Source organism: Myripristis murdjan, chromosome 22 (assembly GCF_902150065.1).
Source record: "Myripristis murdjan chromosome 22, fMyrMur1.1, whole genome shotgun sequence".
In the NCBI taxonomy this organism is placed as follows: domain Eukaryota; kingdom Metazoa; phylum Chordata; class Actinopteri; order Holocentriformes; family Holocentridae; genus Myripristis; species Myripristis murdjan.
The window spans coordinates 12,029,745-12,052,981 of record NC_044001.1 but is presented as its reverse complement, the minus strand read 5'-3'; the positions used below and the strand labels follow the sequence as shown (position 1 = coordinate 12,052,981).

The following is a 23,237-nucleotide window of genomic DNA, read 5'->3' as shown; positions in this document are numbered from 1 at the left end:
GACTAATTTATCTTATTGTAGTTTGACGTCAATTCCTGGCATGACAGGCAACAGGGCAAATACCCAAATTCCTGTTGACACTGAAACCAGTCTGGGCAGCAAAACTAAATTGCAATTATTGATAAGACCATCTTTTAAAATGTTATTGTGGGATGTCTGATCAACCAATCCTCCAGCTTTTTTTTTTTTTTTAACATGGGGAAACACTTTGTTTACAGATTCTGTGTTAAGGAAATAAACCATTAGAGCAGATATACTTGGGGATGCTGCTGTCTACCTGCAGGAACACAGTCTCAGGCGATAATGACAGAACAGGAACTTCACTTTCAGTCCAAGACTCACACACAAAGCAGTGATGACGGTCACCATTCCCATTTTTCATATCCTCACAGTGTCTTATCCACTCCTCTAACACTGAGCTCAAAAATTTCAGTATTTTTTTAATACATTTCCCAGCCCCCACACACTCCCACCCCAAACCCTCCTTTGCAGTACATACAATAAGAAATAAATACTCCCATCCCTCCCTCCAGTCCCATACTCCTCCCCATTTTTTTAACTCACAATCACAAAATCATTCTCTGTAAAGGTTATGTAAATATTCTTCTCATTTTCAGTGAATACAGTAATTCATCTTACTTCTCTCTCTTTGTTTCTCATTTCCCTTTTCTTTTCCGTCAGACACTATGTTTGCATTAACACCATCAATACACACACTCACAGCAGCATTCCAAACACAGCACTTCAGGGGGGAAGACAGCAGGGTCATACAGTAATATAAGTAGTAGCAGTAATAATAAACACATGTTCATTAACAGGCTTGAATCACAGACAAACTCGATTTCTTATGCTTTTAGAAGCATTAATGGTTAATTCACTGATATCCTTTGTAAAAAAAAAAAAAAAAAAAAAAAAAAAAAAAAATACCATGGGTGGAGCTGATGAGAATACACAGCAGTGTATGGCTCCAGCTTATACTAACAGATAACGGCAAAAGGTAATAATGTAAAATTCATCAGAACATAGTGAAAAACAGCTTGGCAGCCAGTAACCACTGTCCCAGTCAAACTCATTATGATCAATGCTTTACTAAACTTGTGAGTCACACTGATGGCACAGCCAGGGAATGAAGTATTGGCATATTTAGACATACAGTGGTCATTAACACCATTCAGTTGCATGTATAAGAGCAGTCACATTGCATTTAGTATGGCATTTATATACTGTACAGGACAGGTGGCCACCAAAATTCAATATAGTTCTTACAGTATGTGTGATATACAGTACAAAACGATACAAGTTGTTCAATTTATGCGTACATGTATGGGTAAATGTGAATATACAGGGGAATTATGCAATGTGTGTGCTAGTAATATGTAGACATAAATAGGACATTTTTTTGTCTCATACTGTTCTGGTTGATTTTGTTGACAGTCACAGTCTTGCTCTCCTTCAAAAAAGCAGGGCCAAGTGAGATTGCTGCCCGAGGACAGAACCTCCTTCTCAGGCTAAGCGTGATCAGAGAGTCCTGAGGGCAAAACTTCCACTCCTTGCTCCTTAGTGGGTCTATATGTTAGTATTCAGAGATATTTCAAGTCTTCTTCTTGAGGCCACGCGGTGGCACTGATGTGTGAGGTCACCAGAAGTGAATACAATGTCACTCAGTGGGGGAGGACCTAATGTTCCCTTTGGCCCCAAAAAATATTCAGAGTCCTATTTGTCAGTCACAACGCATGTAATATAGATGAAGTACAGAGAAAGACAGAAAGAGATAGAAAGTGAGTGACAGCGACAGAGAGAGAGAGCAAGCGAGAACAAATTCAGCATCAAAACTTAATACCTATAGCAAACAAGATGCAACAGGAGTGAGGACGAACGCACGTGAAGAGAAAGAGAGAGACAACAAAACTGGAAGGGTGAGAGAGAAAGGGCCAAAAAAAAATATTTAACTGAGAAAGTGTAGCTATCCTCTGGCTGGCAGTGCACGAGGAGATGGGAGCGACCCGGGACAGGTTGGGGAAGGAGTTGGGACTGTGGGGTTGAGTGGTTGTGCTTGTTATCTGTGACTTTGGTCCAGAGAGGACAACAGAGAGAAGTTTGGGATGTGCTTGAACATCTACATGCAGGACTAAAACTGGGGTTGTGTACTTGAGGAACTGTACTAAAATACAGTTTTTTTCCATGCTCATTTTTAAATAGACAACAACTCCACTCCTATATCATATTGACCCTTATCCCAAGTGAAACCCCAGGCCAGTTGAGTGTGCGTTTGGCCTCTGTGTGTCCACGTATGTCTTGCTTTTTGAGAAAAGACTCCCCTTGTAGACGCTCCCCCACCATTGTGGATTCAGCCTTGAAGATTAGCTGGTTGGTAAGACTGCCTTCATCATAACCAACCAACCAATGCCACAGACCGAGGCATCTGCTACCTCTCGCTGTCTGACCCACCAAAGGAATCGAGGGCTCTGACTGGTTGGTGGCAATCACCTGATCCATGAACTGGCAACACTGGACACAGACATGATGCTGCAACGTTTCTTCACCATCATGTTAATGTAGGCCCTCATGATCTTGGTGATCTCCCCCACCTGAAATGAAAGAATGGGTAGCTTAGTGTGTGTGCATCTACATATTTGTGTGTGTGTGTGTGTGTGTGTGCAAGCTCCCGAATAGGTTTGTGAGCTCTTACCAATGGAGTCTCAAAGAACATCTCCCTCTCGTCCACAATGATCTTGTAGGTGCAGGGCTGAGGAGCGCCAAAGAAGGTGATGTGTTCGTACTGGAAGGTCTCCAGTGGTTTGGGCTCTCCTCGCTTGTACACAGACACATTGTCAGCACTCACTCCCAACCACAGATCATGAGGGAAACCGCCTTCTTTACACTGCAGAGATGGAGGGAAAAAAGGTTACATGCGGGAGTCAGTCATTCCCATCCTACATCCTTAATATTATTTGCTTATTATTTGCTCAAGTCAGTGAAATCCATCCTATCCTATTTGCGTTTTCCTCTCACCTCGACATCAAACAGGGTAGATCCGTATCCGGGCCACTCCTTGACGATGCTCATGTATTTGAGCATGGCCTGGTGCTGCGGCATGCCCTGCAGCCGGGTCCACTTCTCCAGAACGCTGGTCCTTGTGGCTGACGTCTCCTCCTTCACCCACATCTCCAGCATCTGCTCCTCCTCCACCTGGAGCACACAGGCCAGCCAATCTGTTAATCCTCTGTCAATCTATCACTCAATGAATGAGTCAATCATTCAGCGATCCAGTCCGCTGGTAAATCAATCTCTCTGTTAGAGCGTCAGAACGTCAGCGGACTTAGCTTGTGATAATGAAATCCAGAAAAGATCCAGATAAATCACTGCTGTAAGGTGAGGCTGTACTCACAACAAGCATGTCACACGGCTCCACCACTTGGAGATAATGAGCAACTACAGCTGTATATAAAATAAGAGAAACTGGTTACAGCCCTTCCAGAAGGGTGTGGCGAGCCCTGAACCGCTTCAGGACTTCACACTGCCGTGCCAAACCACGCCATTCTGAAATAAATAGGTCAAGGTAGACAAGCACAAACAACAACGATTGCTCGATCCATCAAATCAGCAGTGACCTTCTCAGCCTCGTAGAGAAGACGTAGAGAACAACTGAGTGCATTTAGTCAAGTATTTAATTACAGTGTTGCAGTACTGGTACACACCTTTGGTATTTGCGTTTTGTTAGACTTAACAATTTTATTGCACTACAATTCAGAGGGAAATGTACTTTTTACTGCACTACATTTATCTGATGGCTGTAGTTACTAGTAGATACTTTGCAGAATATGGGTTTACAGGTAAACTTTACATTCAGCATTCAGTACCTGTTGCTGTTACCCAACACATTTGCTAACGTGAACTAAACATTAATAGTGAGTGTAGCAAACAGTACAGGGAGCTTTTGGACCTACAACGGTAAAACACTTTTTAAAGGTAACACTCTGCATGGAACCCCTCTTCACAATGACTACTTTTACTTTTCATTCTAACGTACATTTTACTGCTGATTCTTCTGTATAGTTGCCCTGCAATCAAAACAATACTTAAGTTAAATATTGTTTTGATGCAGGACTTCTATTTGAAACAGAGTATTCTTCCATTTTGGTATTGGTACTTTCAAGTAAAGAATTTCAATACTTTTTTTCCACCACCGCAGCCTCAACAAACTTGAACCAGTCACAACCAGTCACTTGGCTAAAAGGTTTAATTCTTTACTTGTTGAATAACTAAACATTAATATGTTGGGTTTATTCTGCAAAATAAATATAAACAGGATTCTGAATTTTACCTTCTGTTTCTTTAGTGATCCAGTTTTGAAGCTTCTCCTCAGTGTGCCATCCAGGAAACTCGGGGTCCTACGTTTCTCCGACACGACTCCAATACCACTTTGGCCTCCTATTGTCCCCTTGCCTTCTCCGGCTCCTCCAGCTCCTCCAGCACCTCCTCCACCCGCCGCTGCCACACCCTGCTTGGTGGAGTGGAGGATGCGATTGCGGAGACGCCCGATTGGATAGACGCTTCCAAGGCTCCACCCAGCCCGACCCGCCCCATCACCGTGGAGATACTGGAGACGCAAAGCAGCCAGGTGCTGCAAAGTCTCCTCAGAGGCTGGAAAGTGGCCGCTTATGAGAGACTCATGAGCCTAGGAGTGAGTGAGAAAGAGGGGACATGAGGGACAGTCTATTAAACAGGCTTTCTTCTTAAAAATTGGACGACTATGCAGTGCATTGTGCAGTAGAGCTCACCTGCTCAAACATGAAAGCAAACTCCACTCCTTCTTTGGGCATGCTCTCTACATCCAGGAAGCAGTAGAGCTTGAAGTACAGTCTCCACTCGCCTTCCTCCTCCTCCTCTTCACTGCCGGCCAATCTGGGACAGACACAGACTCCGGTTGAGTATCCAGTCACAGAGACCCCAAAACAATCCCAACAAAGAACATCAAAACTGCTGTTGCTTCAGAATTATTTTTCATCCAGTGGAAAACCTGGATGAAAAACTCCCACTGAAAACAAATTAAGCTTTTATACATTTTATACATAGGAGAAAAAGCTGGAATACAAGCGACATGCAGGTACCTCTCAAACTTGGCTAGGACGTCCGCCACGATCACTCTGCTTTCCAGAGCTCGGTCTGTGAACGCGTTGTGTTCAAAAAGAGAGAACTGGTTCCTGCTCTCCTCCATGGCCAGACCTCGGATCAGCTTCTCCACAACCTGGAGACCAACAGGAAGGTTAAGACACAGAACAAAATGTTGTATCATATTGAGTCCAAAAATGTATTATGTAATCCTGACATGATTATGCCTAGATGTCATATGATTGTTTAAAGTGAAATGATCTCAGATTTTTCTCCTTTCTTCTCTGTTAACTTTTTTTTAAATGAAAAAATAAATAATTCAACATAAATTAATTCTATATGCAAGGATTAAGGATAAATTCAGAAACACTGACACAACTTTTTCAAGTCACTCCAGGAAACTATCCTTCCTTCATTTATACAGCCAAGATGGAGCGGATGATGTGTCAGTGTGTGTGTTTGAGTGTTTCTGTGTGCACCTCTCCAGCTGTGGTGTGTGAGTTGATGGAGATCTTGCAGGAGCCGCCTCCATGGCAGTAGACAGTGGTGCTCATCTCCTGCCTCACCAGCAGGGCGGCGATCTCCTCCTGAGAGGGAACAAACTCACGAGTCTTGGTCTTCTTCAGGGATTCCCCGATGAAACTGGCATAACGCTCGATCTCTGTGCCTGGATAACGCTCACGCACCCTGACACCACAAACACACATTTATTACGATCTTATTTCACAGGCGACACATCAGAGCAGCACCCTCAGTAATGCAGATGATGCAAATATACACACCTCTGCACACCACCATCCATGCACACACTTACACACACCTCTTAAGGTGGAAACGCAGGTATCTGAGAATGGCTCGACTGGGCAGGAAGGTGCAGCTCATGCAGGTGAGCAGGTGCCAGTGTGCGCGATTGGCTGGGCTGTTAGGCTGAGGCACATGATTGGTCTGCTTGATCACCTGACAATACACCTGAAAAACAAAATATTAACGGAGCACTGAGTAATCTATAGCTTTTATCAATTTGTTATACGCAATGAGAGAATCACAGCACATGGTAAAGTAATCCTCAAGTCACTGGTATTGATCAACGAACATCATATACATTAAATACTGTATAATCATGTTGTACTGTGCTTGAAAAAGTAATAAAGTGATGAGAAAAAATGCATTCCCGCAGATTTTCCTTGTAATTCTGATGCAAAGAGTAATTTATTAAATTAATAAACAATGTTACAACAGGAAATCTATTTTAATCAAAGCTAAAACTATTCTAGTACAATGTCACCCACTGATAAGGTGTGTGGAATGGGAAGGTGACACTGGGAAAGAGGGAAAAATAACCTTTTTTTTGCAGTGTTGCAAGTGTGACTTTGGTTTCCTCTTTCCCCTTTTATGCTATACAATAGTAAAAACTTCGGGATAAGTATATTTTTTAGTGTTTTACAGAGGAGTTGGCAATTGAAATCTGGAACAGCAAACACCTAGTCAGAGTGGCAACTTGCAGAGGCCTTTAAAGCTTTTAAAAGTAATAAGGTACCTCATCCCTGAGTGGGCGCAGGTCCTGGCAGGTCTGCAGGATGCCCTGTATGATGGGCACCGTGTCTGCCAGCGTCTCCATCTCCTGCAGTGAGTTGAACACTCGCACTGCTTCATCCTGAAGACTGGCATAACCCTGCTGCCTTTGGACTGGTCACAGAGGCAGAAACATGGAGAACAAGATGCTAAGACCGGAGGAGAGGTAAGCTGTTGCTGATCAATAATACTGAGGATGTGCAGTGATAATACTGTAGCAGACAGAATTTCACAAAAGTTGATCACACAAATTTGATTTTCAGAGAAGAACTGTGGATGAATTTAAAATTAATATCAAAATTGCATGTCCAAAATGTTTGAATATTTAAAGCTAAATATCCAGCATGTATCCACAAGAGGGTGCCATGGCATTAGCAGATAGGAACTCAAGGTAAACCTTGGTGCATTTTATTTGGTCCTTAACAGATAACATGAAATAGATAACAGAGATAATATGGTTACAGCACTGGCACACAGAAATTAATAAATTAAGAAAGACACTAGATATGCAGATCCAGTGAGCCTCACAGAGGCATTTTTCGCATAACTTACATACATTTATTTACTTTGAAAATCAAATCTCCCCCTTCATTTTCAAAACGTGTGGTGTTAGTATGATAACTGAAATGTAAACTACATCTTCAGTTTAGTCCTAGAAGACATTTACATCAAAGATAGAGAGACATTACTCAAAGAACTTCTTTTGAAACTTTGTTTGGTCAAAACAAGAGTCATGTTGTAAGTGGGAGGAAACTCATGACATTTTTTTTTTTTTTTTTTTTCTTTTTTTTACACTCGCTTGTATTAGCAGATACAGGCTACAGTGGAAGTGATCTATTTGTTTTTGACCTGCAAAGGGCAGTTATATGCCTGGGAATATGTATAGCAAAAAGCTGCAAATTGAAAAAGGAAAACAAAAACAAAATCAAAAAATAGAATCCAACAACAATTTTCAGTGAGTGCCACATGACCTGTTGTTTAGGGTGTGGGGTGCATGCAGGGCCGGAGTCTGGGGTGTTTACTTACGGCTGCTGACTTCTCCATAGGGAAGTGGCAGTAGGGGAGAGTGTAGCGGGTGCTGAGTGTATCTGAGGATGGGGTTCCTCCTGTACATCTGCTCCACCACCTCTGGGTTCACACTGTTTTCCTGAGAGCACCCAGGAGCAGAGAGAGGGATGGGAATATGTTGATGAATTTGAAAATGGACACTTATCATGACTGTGTGTTTTTGTGTGTGTTTTTTACCTTGATGTCTCTGATGAGCTGCAGAGTCGGGGTTTCTATGGGGGTTTTGCTGTCTATGACTCCCTGTATGGCCGCTGTCCACCTCATGGCCTCGTTCAGCATCTTGGTATAGAGGCGGTAGGAGTGCTTCCTCCCGTGCACAATGATGTTCCAGTAGCCTGCAAAAATGCAACACAGTCAGTGGGCATTGAAAAATAATTAAGATGACTTTGTATTTATTCCCACTCAGGGGATACTAATTTCCTTGGACTTAAACTTAATTAAATTACTCCCATTTGAGCGCACATGATCATGATTGTAAAATTAAAGTGTTCTCCCTACATACAGTCCCTATCCTCTTATGTCTAATCCCTGATTAAACTTACCCTTTTACCTTTTCCCTCCCTTTTTCTTTCTCACCTGTCTCTCTGTGCACTCGTTCATCCGGCTGAATGACAGAACAGAGAGAGTTGAGGACCAGAGTTCCCATCTTGGAGGAGTTTTTCTCCGAGCTCTTGTAGTAATCCAGGGAATTGTGGGTCAAAACAAACCAGCGCTTCTTCAGCTTCAGAGAGGTGCTCTTGGCGTTCGTCTTCATCTCCTTCTGGAGCCAGCCTAAAGGAGGACCAGAGAGACGAGAGGAGAAAAGGGAGAGGAGGAGGCAGGGAGAGGAGAGAGAGGTGCGTCATTTATTTTTTTCTTAAGCAAATCAATGTATATGAAAAAAAAAATGATATCACAGGGAAATAAGCCCAACTGAGATGGTGTGAAAAGTCTTACAGGCCTATAAACATTGCTACATTTTACCACACATATCTACCCTATATTGGCCCCTTACTTATTGATATTTAAAGCTACACTATATTACCAAAAGTATTCGCTCACCCATTCAAATGATCAGAATCAGGTGTCCTAATCACTTGGCCTGGCCACAGGTGTATAAAATCAAGCACTCAGGCATGCAGACTGTGAAACAAGACATTTGTGAAAGAATGGGCCGCTCTCAGGAGCTCAGTGAATTCCAGCGTGGAACTCTCATAGGATGCCACCTGTGCAACAAATCCAGTCGTGAAATTTCCTCGCTCCTAAATATTCCACAGTCAACTGTCAGCTTTATTATAACAAAATGGAAGCGTTTGGGAACAACAGCAACTCAGCCACGAAGTGGTAGGCCACGTAAAGTGACGGAGAGGGGTCAGCGGATGCTGAAGCGCATAGTGCAAAGAGGTCGCCGACTTTCTGCACAGTCAATTGCTACAGAGCTACAAACTTCATGTGACCTTCAGATTAGCCCAAGTACAGTACGCAGAGAGCTTCATGGAATGGGTTTCCATGGCCGAGCAGCTGCAGCCAAGCTACACATCACCAAGTGCAATGCAAAGCGTCGGATGCAATGGTGTAAAGCACGCCGCCACTGGCCTCTAGAGCAGTGGAGACGCGTTCTCTGGAGAGATGAATCACGCTTTTCCATCTGGCAATCTGATGGACGAGTCTGGGTTTGGAGGTTGCCAGGAGAACGGTACATTTCAGACTGCATTGTGCCGACTGTGAAATTTGGTGGAGGAGGAATTATGGTGTGGGGTTGTTTTTCAGGAGCTGGGCTTGGCCCCTTAGTTCCAGTGAAAGGAACTTTGAATGCTTCAGGATACCAAAACATTTTGGACAATTCCATGCTCCCAACCTTGTGGGAACAGTTTGGAGCGGGCCCCTTCCTCTTCCAACATGACTGTGCACCAGTGCACAAAGCAAGCTCCATAAAGACATGGATGACAGAGTCTGGTGTGGATGAACTTGACTGGCCTGCACAGAGTCCTGACCTGAACCCGATAGAACACCTTTGGGATGAATTAGAGCGGAGACTGAGAGCCAGGCCTTCTCGACCAACATCAGTGTGTGACCTCACCAATGCGCTTTTGGAAGAATGGTCAAAAATTCCTATAAACACTCTCCTCAACCTTGTGGACAGTCTTCCCAGAAGAGTTGAAGCTGTAATAGCTGCAAAAGGTGGACCGACATCATATTGAACTCTATGGGTTAGGAATGGGATGGCACTTCAGTTCATAGTATGAGTAAAGGCAGGTGAGCGAATACTTTTGGTAATATAGTGTATGTATGCTGTAAACTTTAAACTATCAATCACTGTTATGCTTCAAACGTCTTATGATGTGCCATATCACACTGCACAATATATACCTGAACCTATGTTGCATGAGCTATAATTTCCATATAATCACTATTTAAAAAAATCTAAAGAAATCTTCCTACATAGAAGAGCATGTGAAAGCACCAGAGACCCAGCTCTTACCCCTGACCAGGAACTCTTGCCCATCTATTTTGGCGTCTCCTTTGGGTTTCTGCAGCAGACTTATCCAGTGATGCATCTCCTCTGGTGTGTCCGTGTTGCAGTGGATCACACGGTTGGCCGTAATGATCACAAAAGAGTTGGGGCTGCGGAGGTAAAGTGATGTGTTTAAAGGAAGAATCCACCCTTGGGTACTCTTTAGTTGTTTGATATCGTCAATTTGTGATATTCCTTGAAATCAAGAAGGTGTTTGGCGATGAAGTGCTTAAAATTAGTAATTTACTACATTTCCCAGAATAATTTTTGACAACCTCAGAGAAGGAGGTGCCTTGTGTTCAATACACATGTAAATGGAGAAAGCAACAACGACAAGGTGGTGATGTTTATTAGTTGAAAAAAAGAGAGAGAACAATTCTGTGTTTTGTCATGTTCAGTTGTTGAAATGATAAAAAAAAAAAAAAGCCAGGCAAAGCAAAGGGCCTCGTATTCACACACCACTAAGAAAGGGTCTGTGGCTATATAGCATTATGGTACAGTATATCTAGGCTGCTGTCAGTGGAAAGATCGGTATCTCTGCCTGTTCGACGACAGATCTCTCCCTGTGTGACATTTGTGCAAAATGGCAGCTCTAGATACAAGGCCTTTGCGTTTTGATTTTGAAAGCCTGATGTTGTGCTTTTATTAAATGAAATAATTAAAATCAACAATTGAAATGAATATTGAAGAGCCACCTGTAGCCACCCTCAGATTCTCTTCTTTTTCGATGAATGGTCAAACTTACCGATCAGGGTTGTCGGATGCACATACAGAGTCAATCAGTCCCACGTCCAGAGTGCCCTAAAGGAGGAGCAGAATTTAAATGTCTTCTTTCTATGCATTGCAACAGCTAAAAAGTATAGGACATTTGTGCAATCTGACATGGAATTACTGCACAGTGTAGGGGTGTAATGATTCACTTTTTTTTTATCATTAATCAAAAGCAGTGTTATACATTGTGATTGTGTGCGGTGTATTTTTTCATCATGCTCTAGTATAATGACAGTGGAATAATTAGTATGAGTTGTCTGTAGTGAGGGTTGGGAGACTGACCACAGCGTTCTTTGGGTTGGCCTGTTCGTGGGACATCTCCAGCAGCTGCTCAGGAGTGCACACACGCACCTTGCTCAGCACGTTAAACCACCCGCTGGACAGGGTGAGAGAGACAGCACGAGTTTCAATACATGATTATACTCAGGCTCACAACGTTGTTCTTCTTGAACACAGTCAGCTAATTTCCTCCACACCTTGCATCCTCCGGTGACTCAGCAAACACCTGATAAGTCCTCTCGTCTGTCACAATGTTCAGAGCGTTCTCCTTTTCATGATTATCCACTATCTCTCTGTGAATACGTAAACAGCGCATAGCACATGTGTGAGAAATGCAGCTTTTAACAAGAGAGCAGAAATATGGTTCATGAGAGGTAGTGTGTGTGTTCTGGGACTGGAGCTGGGAATCTTACTTGGCAGCCCGGATGTCGATGGTTCCCTTCAGCTTCTCTTCGCTGTCGTTCTCAAAATACATCAGTTTGCTGTCCCTCAGTACGAACCAACGCATCTTCCAGTTTCTAGGCATGATCAGAGATCATAACAATGAAGGTAAAGATAATACAATGCAGCGCTATGAGGGCTTTTTTTTTTTTTTTAACTCTAAAAGACACAAGTATCTACCAATCCAACAATATATCCCAGTCATGATTCCATGTTATCAGATGAAACCCTTAGCATTTCCAATGAGTTCCAATGAGGATTTCAAAGGTTTGTAGGATTTTTTCAATCCTACCTTATCCTTCCACTGAGTTCACCTAAATTGGAGCTGTTAGGTTTTCACAAAAGAGCCAAATGGAGCAATATTTCCAACATGTGACAGCATTTCATGTAATTTCATGCAGCTACGCTCAGTAACGACAACAACAACCTGCGGGAGAGAGTGGACAGGCCTCCTCCTTTCTTATAGAGCCAGCCAGACTTGAGGGACTCCTGCTTGGACCTGAACCACATGAAGGTCTCATCCTTCAGCACACACCAGCGCCTCCTCCATGGGATCATCAGACCAGCTGCAAAAGAGGATAAAAATGCATTACAAGTGAAATTTAAAGGGCAGGTTTCAGCCGTCCTTTGAATAAGGCGACTAAAGCTACACAAAACTATAAAGCTCAGGATTTTTTTCATACATATGTTTTCATCACAAAGACAGAAAGTAAAAACTGTTGAAATACAAATGATGTATCAGCTCACCCTTCATGTAGAGGTAGCTGTGGAAATATGGTGGCCCGTTTCCATTGAGCACGCTCACTCGGCCGTTAGTCACCTCTTCATCAGTGTCCACCAAACCATCATGCTCATCATCACTGTCTGCATACTGCAACATCACACACAGTAAAACATATTGACATTAATTAATTACAAGTACATTATTATCTTGTGATAAAATATTTAATATGGTATATATTAAAATTATTTCAATCATTTTATTACATTGTCAGAAAATAAAATACCAACATATAAATTTTCACAGAGGAAGACAGTTATTACGTATGAGTGTTTGTGTCCATACATATCTGTGTGCACGCTTGTGAGGATGCGTGTGAGTGTGTGTCCTCACAGAGTCGGAGCTGCCTCTGTAGGACTCGATGCTGGCGTTTGTGCAGGTCGACTTCCTCGGGTGCTCCTCGTCCGTCACTGCGGTGCTCCCGCGGTTGCTGCCAGACACTGAGCTGTCATCTCCAGCGGTGACAGACCCCTCCTCCTCCTCCTGGTCGTAGTCAGATTCAGTGTCGGCCGGCATGCTGTAGATAGGTTCCTCCCCATCCCCCAGACTCTCTGCCATGCTCACCTTCCTCCCCACCTCACCCTCTTTCTTCTCCTCTCCTGGAGGTGGAGGAGGTGGTGGGGGTGGAGGAGGTGGGGGAGGGACAGCAGTGCCGTCCCCAGGCGGAGGGAGAGGAGGAGGGGTAGGAAGGCCAGGAACGGCAGAGCCGTCTGCTGGCAGGGGAGGTGGAAGAGGTGGTGCGGAAGGCACTGTTCCCTCTGCAAAAGCAGGTGGGGGAGGAGGGAGTTGAGCAAAGATGTCCTGGTCCAGAGGTGCATCTGTCTCGGCAGGAGGGGGGAAGTCTGGGAGTGGGATGCACTCCTCCTCTGCATGGAAGCCCTCATCGACCTCCTCTTCTTTGGATGCAGCTTTGGATGCAGCTTTGGATGCAGCTTTGGCTGCGCCTGCCCCTTCCTGAGATTTCGCCTGGAGTAGAAGAATTGGTATGGTCAGGAATATAAAATTTTACACAAAAGAAAGGCTGCCTAAGTTTTACATTGGCTTTAAGATAGTTAGTTACATTCTTATGTGTTCTGAAGATGGGATGATATGAAATTTCAGAATTACAGTTGTGGTGATATCATATCGCAGTTTCTGATATTATTGCTATTATATTTTTTGTGTTGAAAATTACAACTTGTTTAAAATGCTCTATGCAGCACTATGATGAACTGTCTGCATTAACATAATAACATAACAAATGCCATATGTTAACATATGAAATATACAACACAAGCATATTAAATACATCATTGCTGACATTGGCACTGTGGGCATGAGAGGTCTGCTCTTGGTGCACATGACAGATAAAAGTACCCAGCATCCAAGAAGGCATTTTTCATGCTCCCTCGTGCAGGTTATAAGAACACAACAGCATAGAAACACAACAAATTTGTATTTTACATACAAATAAAACATAATAGACAAATACATAACAAATCAAATGTCTGTTGTGCATATAAGAGCAATGCAACAGCAGCACTGAGAAGATTTGACTGGATGATGCTGGTTGATGCTAGACCGTAGCTATGACAGAAACGGTGATTTCTTAAAAACATGATACTCAAATAAGACTATCGTGAAAACAAAAATTTGAAATGGTTTATAGCAAAACTGGTGATTATACAATCCCTAATGTCTGTATATGTCGTAGAGGCTATAATTTGAACCACCTCTGCAGCAGCCTTTGGCTCCACTGCGCCCAGTGCAGGATCCAGGCCACCGAAGTTCAGGAGGTCGATCAGCTCGGTGGCCTTGCGGGAGGCTTCCTTCTTCATCCGTTTGAGCTCGGCATCCCTGCGCAGCTGCAGCTCCTGTTTGGAGGACTCACAGAGCTGGGACACCCCGTCCTCTCTCTTCTTCTGCAAGCGCTCAATCTCCCTCTCCAGCTGCAGGATCTCCTCCATCTGACGGGCCTGCTCCTGCAAGGGTACAGAGTGCATATTCAGCACCAAGTATAATTGGACACAGTAGCGGTGCTTTCATTTTACATATATTTATTTTATTATGTAAATTAAAGAAAGCAGAATGACACCAGTGAGACTTCAAGGGTGTATAGGTGGGTAATGGTAAATGCAAAAGATCAAAATTCTGATCACTTGCATGAAATCAAGTCAAATCCAGTAGTGTGAGTCTTTGTTTATATAATTTCGGAGCACTTGCCTCTGAGGATTTATCTTCCTTCTCTGTTGCATCTTCTTTAGCTCCCTGCGGCTCCCCTTCACCCTGCTTTTTCTTCTCTTCCTCCTCTTTCTTCCTCTGCTCCTCCTCCTTCTTCTTCTTCTCCTCTCTGAGTTTTCGGACACGGGTGCGCGCCACCTGACCCCGCCTGTGTTTCTGCAGCACCAGCGCTGCTTTACGCTGCTTCACGAACCGCCTGCGCTGGATGTGTTTGCGGAAGTGCTTCTGGAGGGTGATGATGCTGGCACGTACGCGCTTGAAGTGCTTCCTGTGGACAGAACAGGTTGAGTACACAGTGTGAGCGGAGTTAGTTATATATAAAGTAGCACAACATAACTTGTAGGTGTTAAAGGCATAGAGACACTTGCAACTGAAAATTTCTGAGGGGTCTTACTTGGCCGAGAAGGTGAGCAGGTGAGCTCTGATTATCATGGCTGCTTGCTGACGGACCTCATCCCTGTCTTTCTCTAAACGCTGCTCTAGAGACTCCTTCATAAACACCTGCAGGTCAAAGGTCAAGAGCGAAGTGTTTAGTGCTGTACATCTCTACTGGCATGCACAGGATCCAAAAAAGGTCCAAAATGGTCCAGAAGAGTCATCTCGTCTCAAAAATCTGCCACAAACTGACCTTGGTCTTGCCTAGCTGCCACTCTTTCTTCGTCTTGTCATATTTGGTCAGAAGGTCTGTGCTCCTCTTCTTGTCATCTCCTGCTGCCGTCACCTTTTCCTTCAGAATGATCTTATACCTGAGAGGGACAAAGGGCAAGACAAAGAAGTAAGACAACAAAAGAAAAACAACAAGTTACATATCAAAAATAAAGATGCAAAGACACAAATGCACACAAACATGTAGAAATGACAAGAAAGACAGAGAGTTAGAGAAACTTGCCTAGAGAAGAAGTCTTTGAAAGTTCTGCGGACAGGAAAACCAGCCCGACGGATCTTCACGGTCTCCAGCATCCCCGAGTAGCGCAGCTGGTTCAGGACCACATCCGGATCAAACACACTTGGATTCTACAGGTTTAAACAAAGAAGGAATGTTGTTTTACGTTACAGTAATCTGGTACTTTATGAGAAGATATGCAATGCAGTCATAATGTGAGTTTCTGTTTGATAATGAACTGCAGAGCAACCTTTTCCATGTTGGGTTTAATGCAGCGAATGAAGAAAGGGTTGGAAACACTCAGCGTGGCCATGAGGGCATGGAGGGAGTCCTGAGAAGAGAGAGGAGGGAGAAAAAAGTTGTTAATCAAAGCCTTCTATATGACAACGCACTAAATTATCTCAGTCTGCCCTTTAGCAGTTGCTAAGGTTGCTGCATACACAAAAAGCATGTCCTTGAGGCAAAAAAAAAAACAATCTCTACCATGCATGATCAGTCTAAGGACACAGAAACTTTTCTTATATCTATTATCCGGGCTCTGTGGCTTTGACCTTTGAATTGTTTATTATGGATTATTTGTAAAACTAAGAATTTTAGCTTATTCTTTCTACTCCTTACAAGTTGCAGTACAGAAGACGGTCAGATACCTCACAAAAATCTAAAAGAGACACAGAAATGTAGATGTGACTCCATGCTTGCACAGTGTACGCATCTCTTACCCTGAACTGAGAGCTCACAGTAGGTTTGCGTCTGGCTGTTCCCATCTTCAGAGTCTCTTCATTATTCCTGCTGGCCACTTTCTCAAACAAGTCATAGATGAAGTCCAGCCTAGGAATCAACAGAAACATACACAAATGCAATGGATTACACATACATGCAGGGTAAACTTGCAGTTGGCGATCAAAAACCCCTATCCTCACTTATCTTACAACAGTTTGAAATAACTGAACATTTCAAAGATTTCTTCCGCCCAAAAAAATGTCGGTTTTCCATGTTTAAGGGACTTTAGCCTCCACTGTGTCTCTTTATATGAATTCTGCACATACTAATATTGAAATAATATAATATTGAAGTGTCCCACCTGCTATCCTTGAGCATATTCAGGATGTCGTCTCTGAAGGTGTCTCTGTTCTTCTCCAGGATTCCTCTGACATCATACAGCACCTGACACAGAGAGAAGCTCAGCATGAATTCTCCAGCCTTCACAAAATAAACATACTGCCTCTCAAGGCTAACATAGGTGCAGATATGAAGGAGGCAAATATGTAACTGTATAACTCACCTCCCCAGCATAATGTTTTATTCCAAACTGATGGTCAGCGAGTCTGGGCTTTACATAATAGGGGTTTGTCTGCAGGAAAAGGATGAGAGCACAGATAACAGAATATGATTTGATACATGCAATTTAACAGAGGGACAGCAGCTCCACATAGCGCATGCAACACATGCAATGTCTGCCGTGTGTGTAAATGTGTGAATTAGCTCACCGAGTGTCTACTGTGCAATTTCTCCAGCAAAGTGAAGTCTGTTCCTTTGGGAAAACGGCTTTCTTCATTGACCAGAGCCAACATGCCAAGTTTCTAAGGGAGAAAACCATCATCACATTGTAGAATCAGCTATATCAAATCAGTATAATATAACCAACCAACTGTTAAACTGATCTAAAAGCATCTGAGAGAGGCATCCAGGCTTACTCATAACTGCATAACTGGCCAGAAATTAAATTTAATCCACAATACTGCAGGTATTTCTTACCTTCTCTATAAGGTCAAGACACTCTGCATTGTCCATCCAGTCTATGGCATCCCACTGGATACCTTCCCTGTGGAAAATAAACCCAAAACATTACACAGGGAAAATATGTCTAGTTCTAAATGTTTCCATCACTGCAACTCCTGTGCACTGTCCATGCCAGCATTTGGTGAAAAACGGATCCTCTGTGCAATCATACAATCTATACATCACTGTCACTTGGCACATGAAGTGCAGGCGTGTACCTGTTGTACTCCAGCTGCTCCAGGGAGAAAATATGCTTGTTGAAATACTCCTGGAGCTTCTCGTTGGCATAGTTGATGTTAAACTGCTCAAACCGATTCACCTGCAGGGGGGCAAGCACATATGGTGTGTAAAAGAGAGAGCGTATATGTACAGGTGTGTGCATGTGGCGGGGTTGGGAGCCGGGGTGGCTGAGGGCAAATTCACCGCTTAATTATGAAAAACATGCAGCATGCACTTTATGCCGCGAATAACAAGTCAGCGCTCTGACCTCAAAGTTCTCAAAGCCAAAGATGTCGAGGATGCCGATGGATTTGAAGTTTTCCTTCCCTTTGATTTTCTGGTTGATCTTGAGGATGATCCAGGAGAAACACTGGGAATACAGCGCCATGGCAACGGAGTCCCGGGAATCCACGGCCTGTCACAATGAGAAGAAGAGAGATTGATCCAAACAGAGAGCATGTGCAGGTGTATAAATGTGTACATGAATATATTCCTAAGTGTATGTGTATGTGTGTGTTTGTGGGTCTTAACCTGCTCTATGGTGAGTGGTGAGCAGATCTCCTCTCCTCTGAGGATTATGGAGCGCTGTATCAGGACCTCAGACAGCTGAAAGCAGTCCAGGCCCAGCAGCTCACTGGCATTAGTGACCACTGGAAGAAGGGAGAGACACAGTTGACACACATCTATCTATCTATGTATTCAGCTAGATCACTCAGCTATCTGATCTACATCACACTGACCTTGCTTGGTGGTGATCTGCGCCCCCCCTGCGGTCATGAACTCGATGTTGCCCAGCTGTAAGACTCCTGACAGCAGCTTAAACATGTCTCTGATCTCCTCCTCTGTAAACTCTAAAACCTTCAGCGCCTCCTACACAGAGAAAGGCACAGCGGAAAGAAAAGAGATTAGGTGTAACCAACAGCACTCCCAAATGAAATGCTTATATAATGCCAAACTAAGGTTGAGTTTTAACTTTGCTATTTCTCGGTGGCAGAGCTGCTTTGGAGGAAGAAATAATCCCAAGTAAACCCTCAAGGTATGGAACAAAAACAACTCCTCAGATCCCAAGTTAAGTAAGTTCTCCAGCTTATTGTTACACTAACATACATCATTCCTATCACTTCAAATTGACATTAAATGGATTTCTTGACCCTAAAGCATATCCATAAGTTTGGACTCAAGTCTCAATTAACTATTCATTTTTATGGCTAAAAAATTGTAAAGTTTAATTGATTCAAATTAAGCTCTTTGAAATATCCCTGCTGACAGACATTAGTTAACTAATTAATTAACTAGGGGAAGATAATCTGGTCAGAGATTAAAATATAAATGACAATGTCTTCTTCTTTTTTTATTCATTGTAGAGTCCTGAACATAGAATTCATGATTTTGGAAGGCCAACAGGCTGGCAAACAATTTTAGTAGTAAACATACATGCCAAGTAGTTCACTTAACCCTTTCATGCATGAATTATGAAAGCATGAGTCAAGATTTTTTTTTTTTTTTTATGTGTTTTTACTCTTCATAGGGCATGAACACTTTTATGAGTCTCCATACTTCTTTAAGGATGCAGGACTGGTATTACCATGTCATGATACTAGTATTAATATGTTTTCAGCGACAAGAATTGACAGTCTCTGCATAAACCTCAATGGAGGGGAGCAGCAGAGAGCATTCTAACAGCTGATATGCAATTCCACCATAGAAACCATTGCAATTAGGAGAAATTACTTTAAAACAGCTGTCCACTGTAGTGACCGCTGTGCGCCAAAGGGTTAAATGGATTTCTTGACCCTACAAACATATCAATAAGTTTCGGCTCAAGTCTCAATTAACTATTAGTTTCATTTTTATGGCTAAAAAATGGTAAAGTTTAATTGATTCAAATTAAGCTTTTTGAAATATCCCTGCTGACAGACATATAAACTAACTAATTAATTAACTGGGGGGAAATAATCTAGTCAGAGATTAAAATATAAATGATAATGTCTTCTTCTTTTTATTCATTGTAGAGTCCTGAACATAGAATTCATGATTTTGGAAGGCCAACAGGCTGGCAAACAATTTTAGTCATAAACATACATGCCAAGTAGTTCACTTACAACTTAGTGCAGCTAGACTGAGGTTTGCAGTTACTATAGGAGTGTTAGGTTTGGTTGGTACTTTGGGTCCTGTGGGTGGGTGGACGGGAGGGAAGGGGATGTGGCACTCCTTGTATATATCTTCTCATGTATTTCTCTCTCTTTTTTATCAACACTCAATATTACTAATTATTACTGATGTTTTATTAGTAGTATTGCTATTGTTATTTTCTTTTTGCTACACTATCGTTTCTTATTTTTCTGTGTTACTGTTGCTACTTTTTTGCCTAATTAATGTCTGCCACATCTCCGTTTGTTTGTTTTCTGTTTTTATTAACTAAAGGAAAAAACAATAAAAGAATTGATCACAAAAAAGGAGTGTTAGGCTTCATAATGCCCGCTATTTCCTCTCTTCCCCCCTTTCTCACTGAGCCTCAGCAAATGTTAGCCAGCGACTCCTCGGCTCTGCCCATTTAGGATCAGCTCAGACATTTTCTCCTGCTTCCAGATCAGCTCTGCCTCCAGGAAATGTTGGTTCAACTACGTACAGCTGGACATCATCAATAAGAGAAACACAGAAGGAGCAGAGAGACGCTGACCATGACGCTGTTGAAGAGTTCCTTGTCGTTCAAGCTCTTGTCCTTCAGACATCCTGATTGGCTGAGGTAGTGGAACGATTCAGGAGAGTCTTCCAGGTAGTACAGCTCTAACAGAGGAAATCCATAATGTTAATACACCTCCGGCTGCTACTTTCCACTTTCCACTCGGACAATTTTGCAGTGACATCGGTGGCTTGAAAATAATAAAAGTGGCATTACAGTTGCAGTTTATTTAACCGCAGCACAGTTTTGCTTGTTACAGCTGTAATTGCATTGTGAGTAGTGTTTCATGTTAAACGACTTTGTCATCATTGTACATGCATCATGTAATACCAACTGGCACCGACAGCAAAATCAAATATTTTTTTCTCCACTTTTGTTGACAGTGGCAGAGGAGCCTGTGGACTGAGCGACGTGACAACTGTCTGTGTGTGTCTGCAGCCTGGAGAAACTGTGTGTGTACAGCAAAATGTGCCAAAAGGTATGCATTTCCTTGTAAAGATTGTTGGTTTTCAGCAATGAGCATAGAAAAGAGCTATTTTACACTCCCACAGACACACACGCACCACATTAACATACATTTATAATTTTGTTTCATCTTCTGTACACTCCACAAGGATTGCAGTGTTTAAGTGGTGCCAAATTAACTGTAATGAACTGACTTCTTGAGAAAAACAGTGTTTCTAAAGGACACTGGTGATTCTGGCCGAAAGACAATCATTATCAAAATATCAGGAAGATGCTCACAGAGCCTCTCTTACCTTTTTGCTCCTTTTTTGCTCCCGCCAGCAGAGCGTAGAAGATGTGATAGTTCCGCTCTCCGGGGTTTTGTCGCACCACGCGGTTCTACAGCAAAATCAGTGCAGTAGAATCGCGATTAACATTTCAATGCACGCACAATACAGAAGAGAAAAATCACTCGTAATGAATTCAAATTTGACATGAGCTGGCGACGGCCCCAGACGTGGTTACCTTTTCCAGTAAATCTGACAGGGAGTGAGTCAAGGAAACATCAACCCAATTTCTGAGTCCTCTGTTATTGGTCTTTACAATCATACTCCTTCAGTTCAAATCAAGCCTGGGTGAAACAGCTGGCAAACAGTTCTGACTATGCTCACTTTTGTATTTTTTCCAACAGATGGGTGAGGATGATCACATCAGGGCAACTCAGACGGTGTGAGTTAAGATGTCAGACAACAGTCATTAGACTTTTAAAATGCTTTCTTGTGATAATTTAAAAATTTCACCCATCTGGCACCAAACCAAAGTTTATGCACGTAAGAGGCAAATATTGTCAGACATCTAATACAAATCTGTTTTATGCAGAAACAAGGATACAGTCGATGACGCAGCCTCCCTGGATGTTGCCGCTCTCAGAGAAGTGCAGCTGGATGAACTTCCCAAAGCGACTCGAGTTGTTGTTGTAAACAGTCTTGGCGTTACCAAACGCTTCCATGATCGGACTGCAAAGAGAGTGAAATGAATGTGAACGTGAATAAGAGTGATTTTCTGTTTGTATTTATGTGTAGATACAGTGCAGAGTGGAGACCACAGCGTGCTACAGAGGCCATTACGCCTGATTCTTACACAGCAACTTTGTGTAGTGATTGAAATTTCTCTGACCTTGGATGCACACCCCCTTTTCAGCATTGTCCCGCTTCCAATTCACACACTTACACACATCTATTCTATTAGTTGCCAAGGACAAAATATTTTTGCAGTGAACTTGAGTAATTGCAATGCAGTTACTATTTGTTTGTAAAGGTGAATCAGCCATGTCCATCCAAAAATGCTAAAACAGGCCGTTACATAACACTGAGTTTGGGAAAATGAATGTGATTTTTACTTCCAGAGCCCCGGCTGCCAAATACAACCCAGTTTACAACTCTGTGCCACACACACACATCTATCAGTGCCATATACAGGCTTACCTTCGTGATCTCCACAATAGCTGCATACTGCATATGGAACTGTGTGTGTGTGTGTGTGTGTGTGTGTGTGTGTGTGTGTGTGTGTATACCTGCTCTGTACGATGGCCTGCTCCACTCGCGTGCTCTTCTCCGACGGGGGAGTCCCTGCAGAGTGCTGGCTCATGACCGACAGGAACTGGAGCAACAGTTTAGTGCTTTCTGTCTTCCCTGCCCCTGACTCACCACTGGGACACACACACACACACACACACACACACACACACACACAATTTAATTAAACACTTTGTGACCTTCTCTGACATTCCCCTATCTCACATTAGTGTGTCTGTTTAATAGATACTGAGCAGTGATAACTTCACAGATATTGCGGTCTATCTACTCCAATCTGATTACAAAGAGCGACCGAGCCTGAGCAGAACTGGAAACATGATGATATGTCTGACTGTACAGCCGGATCGAGCCCTGCGGCCTAAAGTCATGCAGCAACTTGCCTCTGACCGCAACAGGTGACTTATTAAAATCTAATGTGGCAGTTTTTTACTTATCTCTGCTAAAATATATACTTTATGAATATCAAATTCTTTTAAGGCCTCTCATGGAGGATCACATAGTACAAGTACACTATTTAAACTGTTTATTTAACCATTTAACTGTGCAGTAGTTTATACTTGACACCAATTCAACTGTGCAATATCTGTGTGTATATATGGTGTATATGGGTGTACTTTTTACATATGCTCAAGGTCTTATTACTGTTTTTATTGTTGTAATATTTCATAGAATGAATGCACATAAACCACATACTTTTTGATACAACTTATACATAATGCAAATACTTTTTAGAATTTATAAGGCACATATGTTTTATATTTTGTATTTCTTTCAATTTTCTTATAATTTAATTCTTCTCTTGAGAACTGAGCAAGTGCAACTGACCCGATTTCCCCTCGGGGATCAATAAAATATTTCTGGTTCTGATTCTGTTTCTGATTAAAGGTCTTTTGTCA

The 23,237-nt window shown here is 42.6% G+C and overlaps 1 protein-coding gene across 1 annotated transcript in view; it reads right to left on the bottom strand.

Moving 5' to 3' along the window:
- Nucleotides 1–487: 487 nt before the first annotated feature.
- Nucleotides 488–23,237, bottom strand: part of myo10l1 (myosin X, like 1) — a 53,454-nt gene continuing 30,704 nt past the window's right edge. The window contains exons 5-44 of the mRNA XM_030082083.1: nt 22,320–22,454; nt 21,638–21,762; nt 21,272–21,285; nt 21,061–21,145; nt 20,300–20,406; nt 18,360–18,489; nt 18,151–18,269; nt 17,888–18,034; nt 17,619–17,719; nt 17,377–17,443; nt 17,109–17,201; nt 16,904–16,972; nt 16,703–16,785; nt 16,341–16,449; nt 15,872–15,952; nt 15,628–15,752; nt 15,367–15,484; nt 15,133–15,239; nt 14,721–15,006; nt 14,231–14,479; nt 12,852–13,484; nt 12,485–12,608; nt 12,162–12,303; nt 11,710–11,814; nt 11,494–11,589; nt 11,300–11,393; nt 10,992–11,047; nt 10,214–10,356; nt 8,329–8,523; nt 7,930–8,087; nt 7,711–7,831; nt 6,650–6,798; nt 5,933–6,081; nt 5,592–5,799; nt 5,112–5,248; nt 4,782–4,905; nt 4,325–4,678; nt 3,013–3,189; nt 2,690–2,881; nt 488–2,588 (exon numbers count right to left, since the gene is read on the bottom strand). Coding sequence (XP_029937943.1) covers nt 2,484–2,588; nt 2,690–2,881; nt 3,013–3,189; nt 4,325–4,678; nt 4,782–4,905; nt 5,112–5,248; nt 5,592–5,799; nt 5,933–6,081; nt 6,650–6,798; nt 7,711–7,831; nt 7,930–8,087; nt 8,329–8,523; nt 10,214–10,356; nt 10,992–11,047; nt 11,300–11,393; nt 11,494–11,589; nt 11,710–11,814; nt 12,162–12,303; nt 12,485–12,608; nt 12,852–13,484; nt 14,231–14,479; nt 14,721–15,006; nt 15,133–15,239; nt 15,367–15,484; nt 15,628–15,752; nt 15,872–15,952; nt 16,341–16,449; nt 16,703–16,785; nt 16,904–16,972; nt 17,109–17,201; nt 17,377–17,443; nt 17,619–17,719; nt 17,888–18,034; nt 18,151–18,269; nt 18,360–18,489; nt 20,300–20,406; nt 21,061–21,145; nt 21,272–21,285; nt 21,638–21,762; nt 22,320–22,454 — 5,812 coding nt within the window. The 3' untranslated portion in view covers nt 488–2,483. The remainder of the gene's footprint in view (nt 2,589–2,689; nt 2,882–3,012; nt 3,190–4,324; nt 4,679–4,781; nt 4,906–5,111; nt 5,249–5,591; nt 5,800–5,932; nt 6,082–6,649; nt 6,799–7,710; nt 7,832–7,929; nt 8,088–8,328; nt 8,524–10,213; nt 10,357–10,991; nt 11,048–11,299; nt 11,394–11,493; nt 11,590–11,709; nt 11,815–12,161; nt 12,304–12,484; nt 12,609–12,851; nt 13,485–14,230; nt 14,480–14,720; nt 15,007–15,132; nt 15,240–15,366; nt 15,485–15,627; nt 15,753–15,871; nt 15,953–16,340; nt 16,450–16,702; nt 16,786–16,903; nt 16,973–17,108; nt 17,202–17,376; nt 17,444–17,618; nt 17,720–17,887; nt 18,035–18,150; nt 18,270–18,359; nt 18,490–20,299; nt 20,407–21,060; nt 21,146–21,271; nt 21,286–21,637; nt 21,763–22,319; nt 22,455–23,237) is intronic.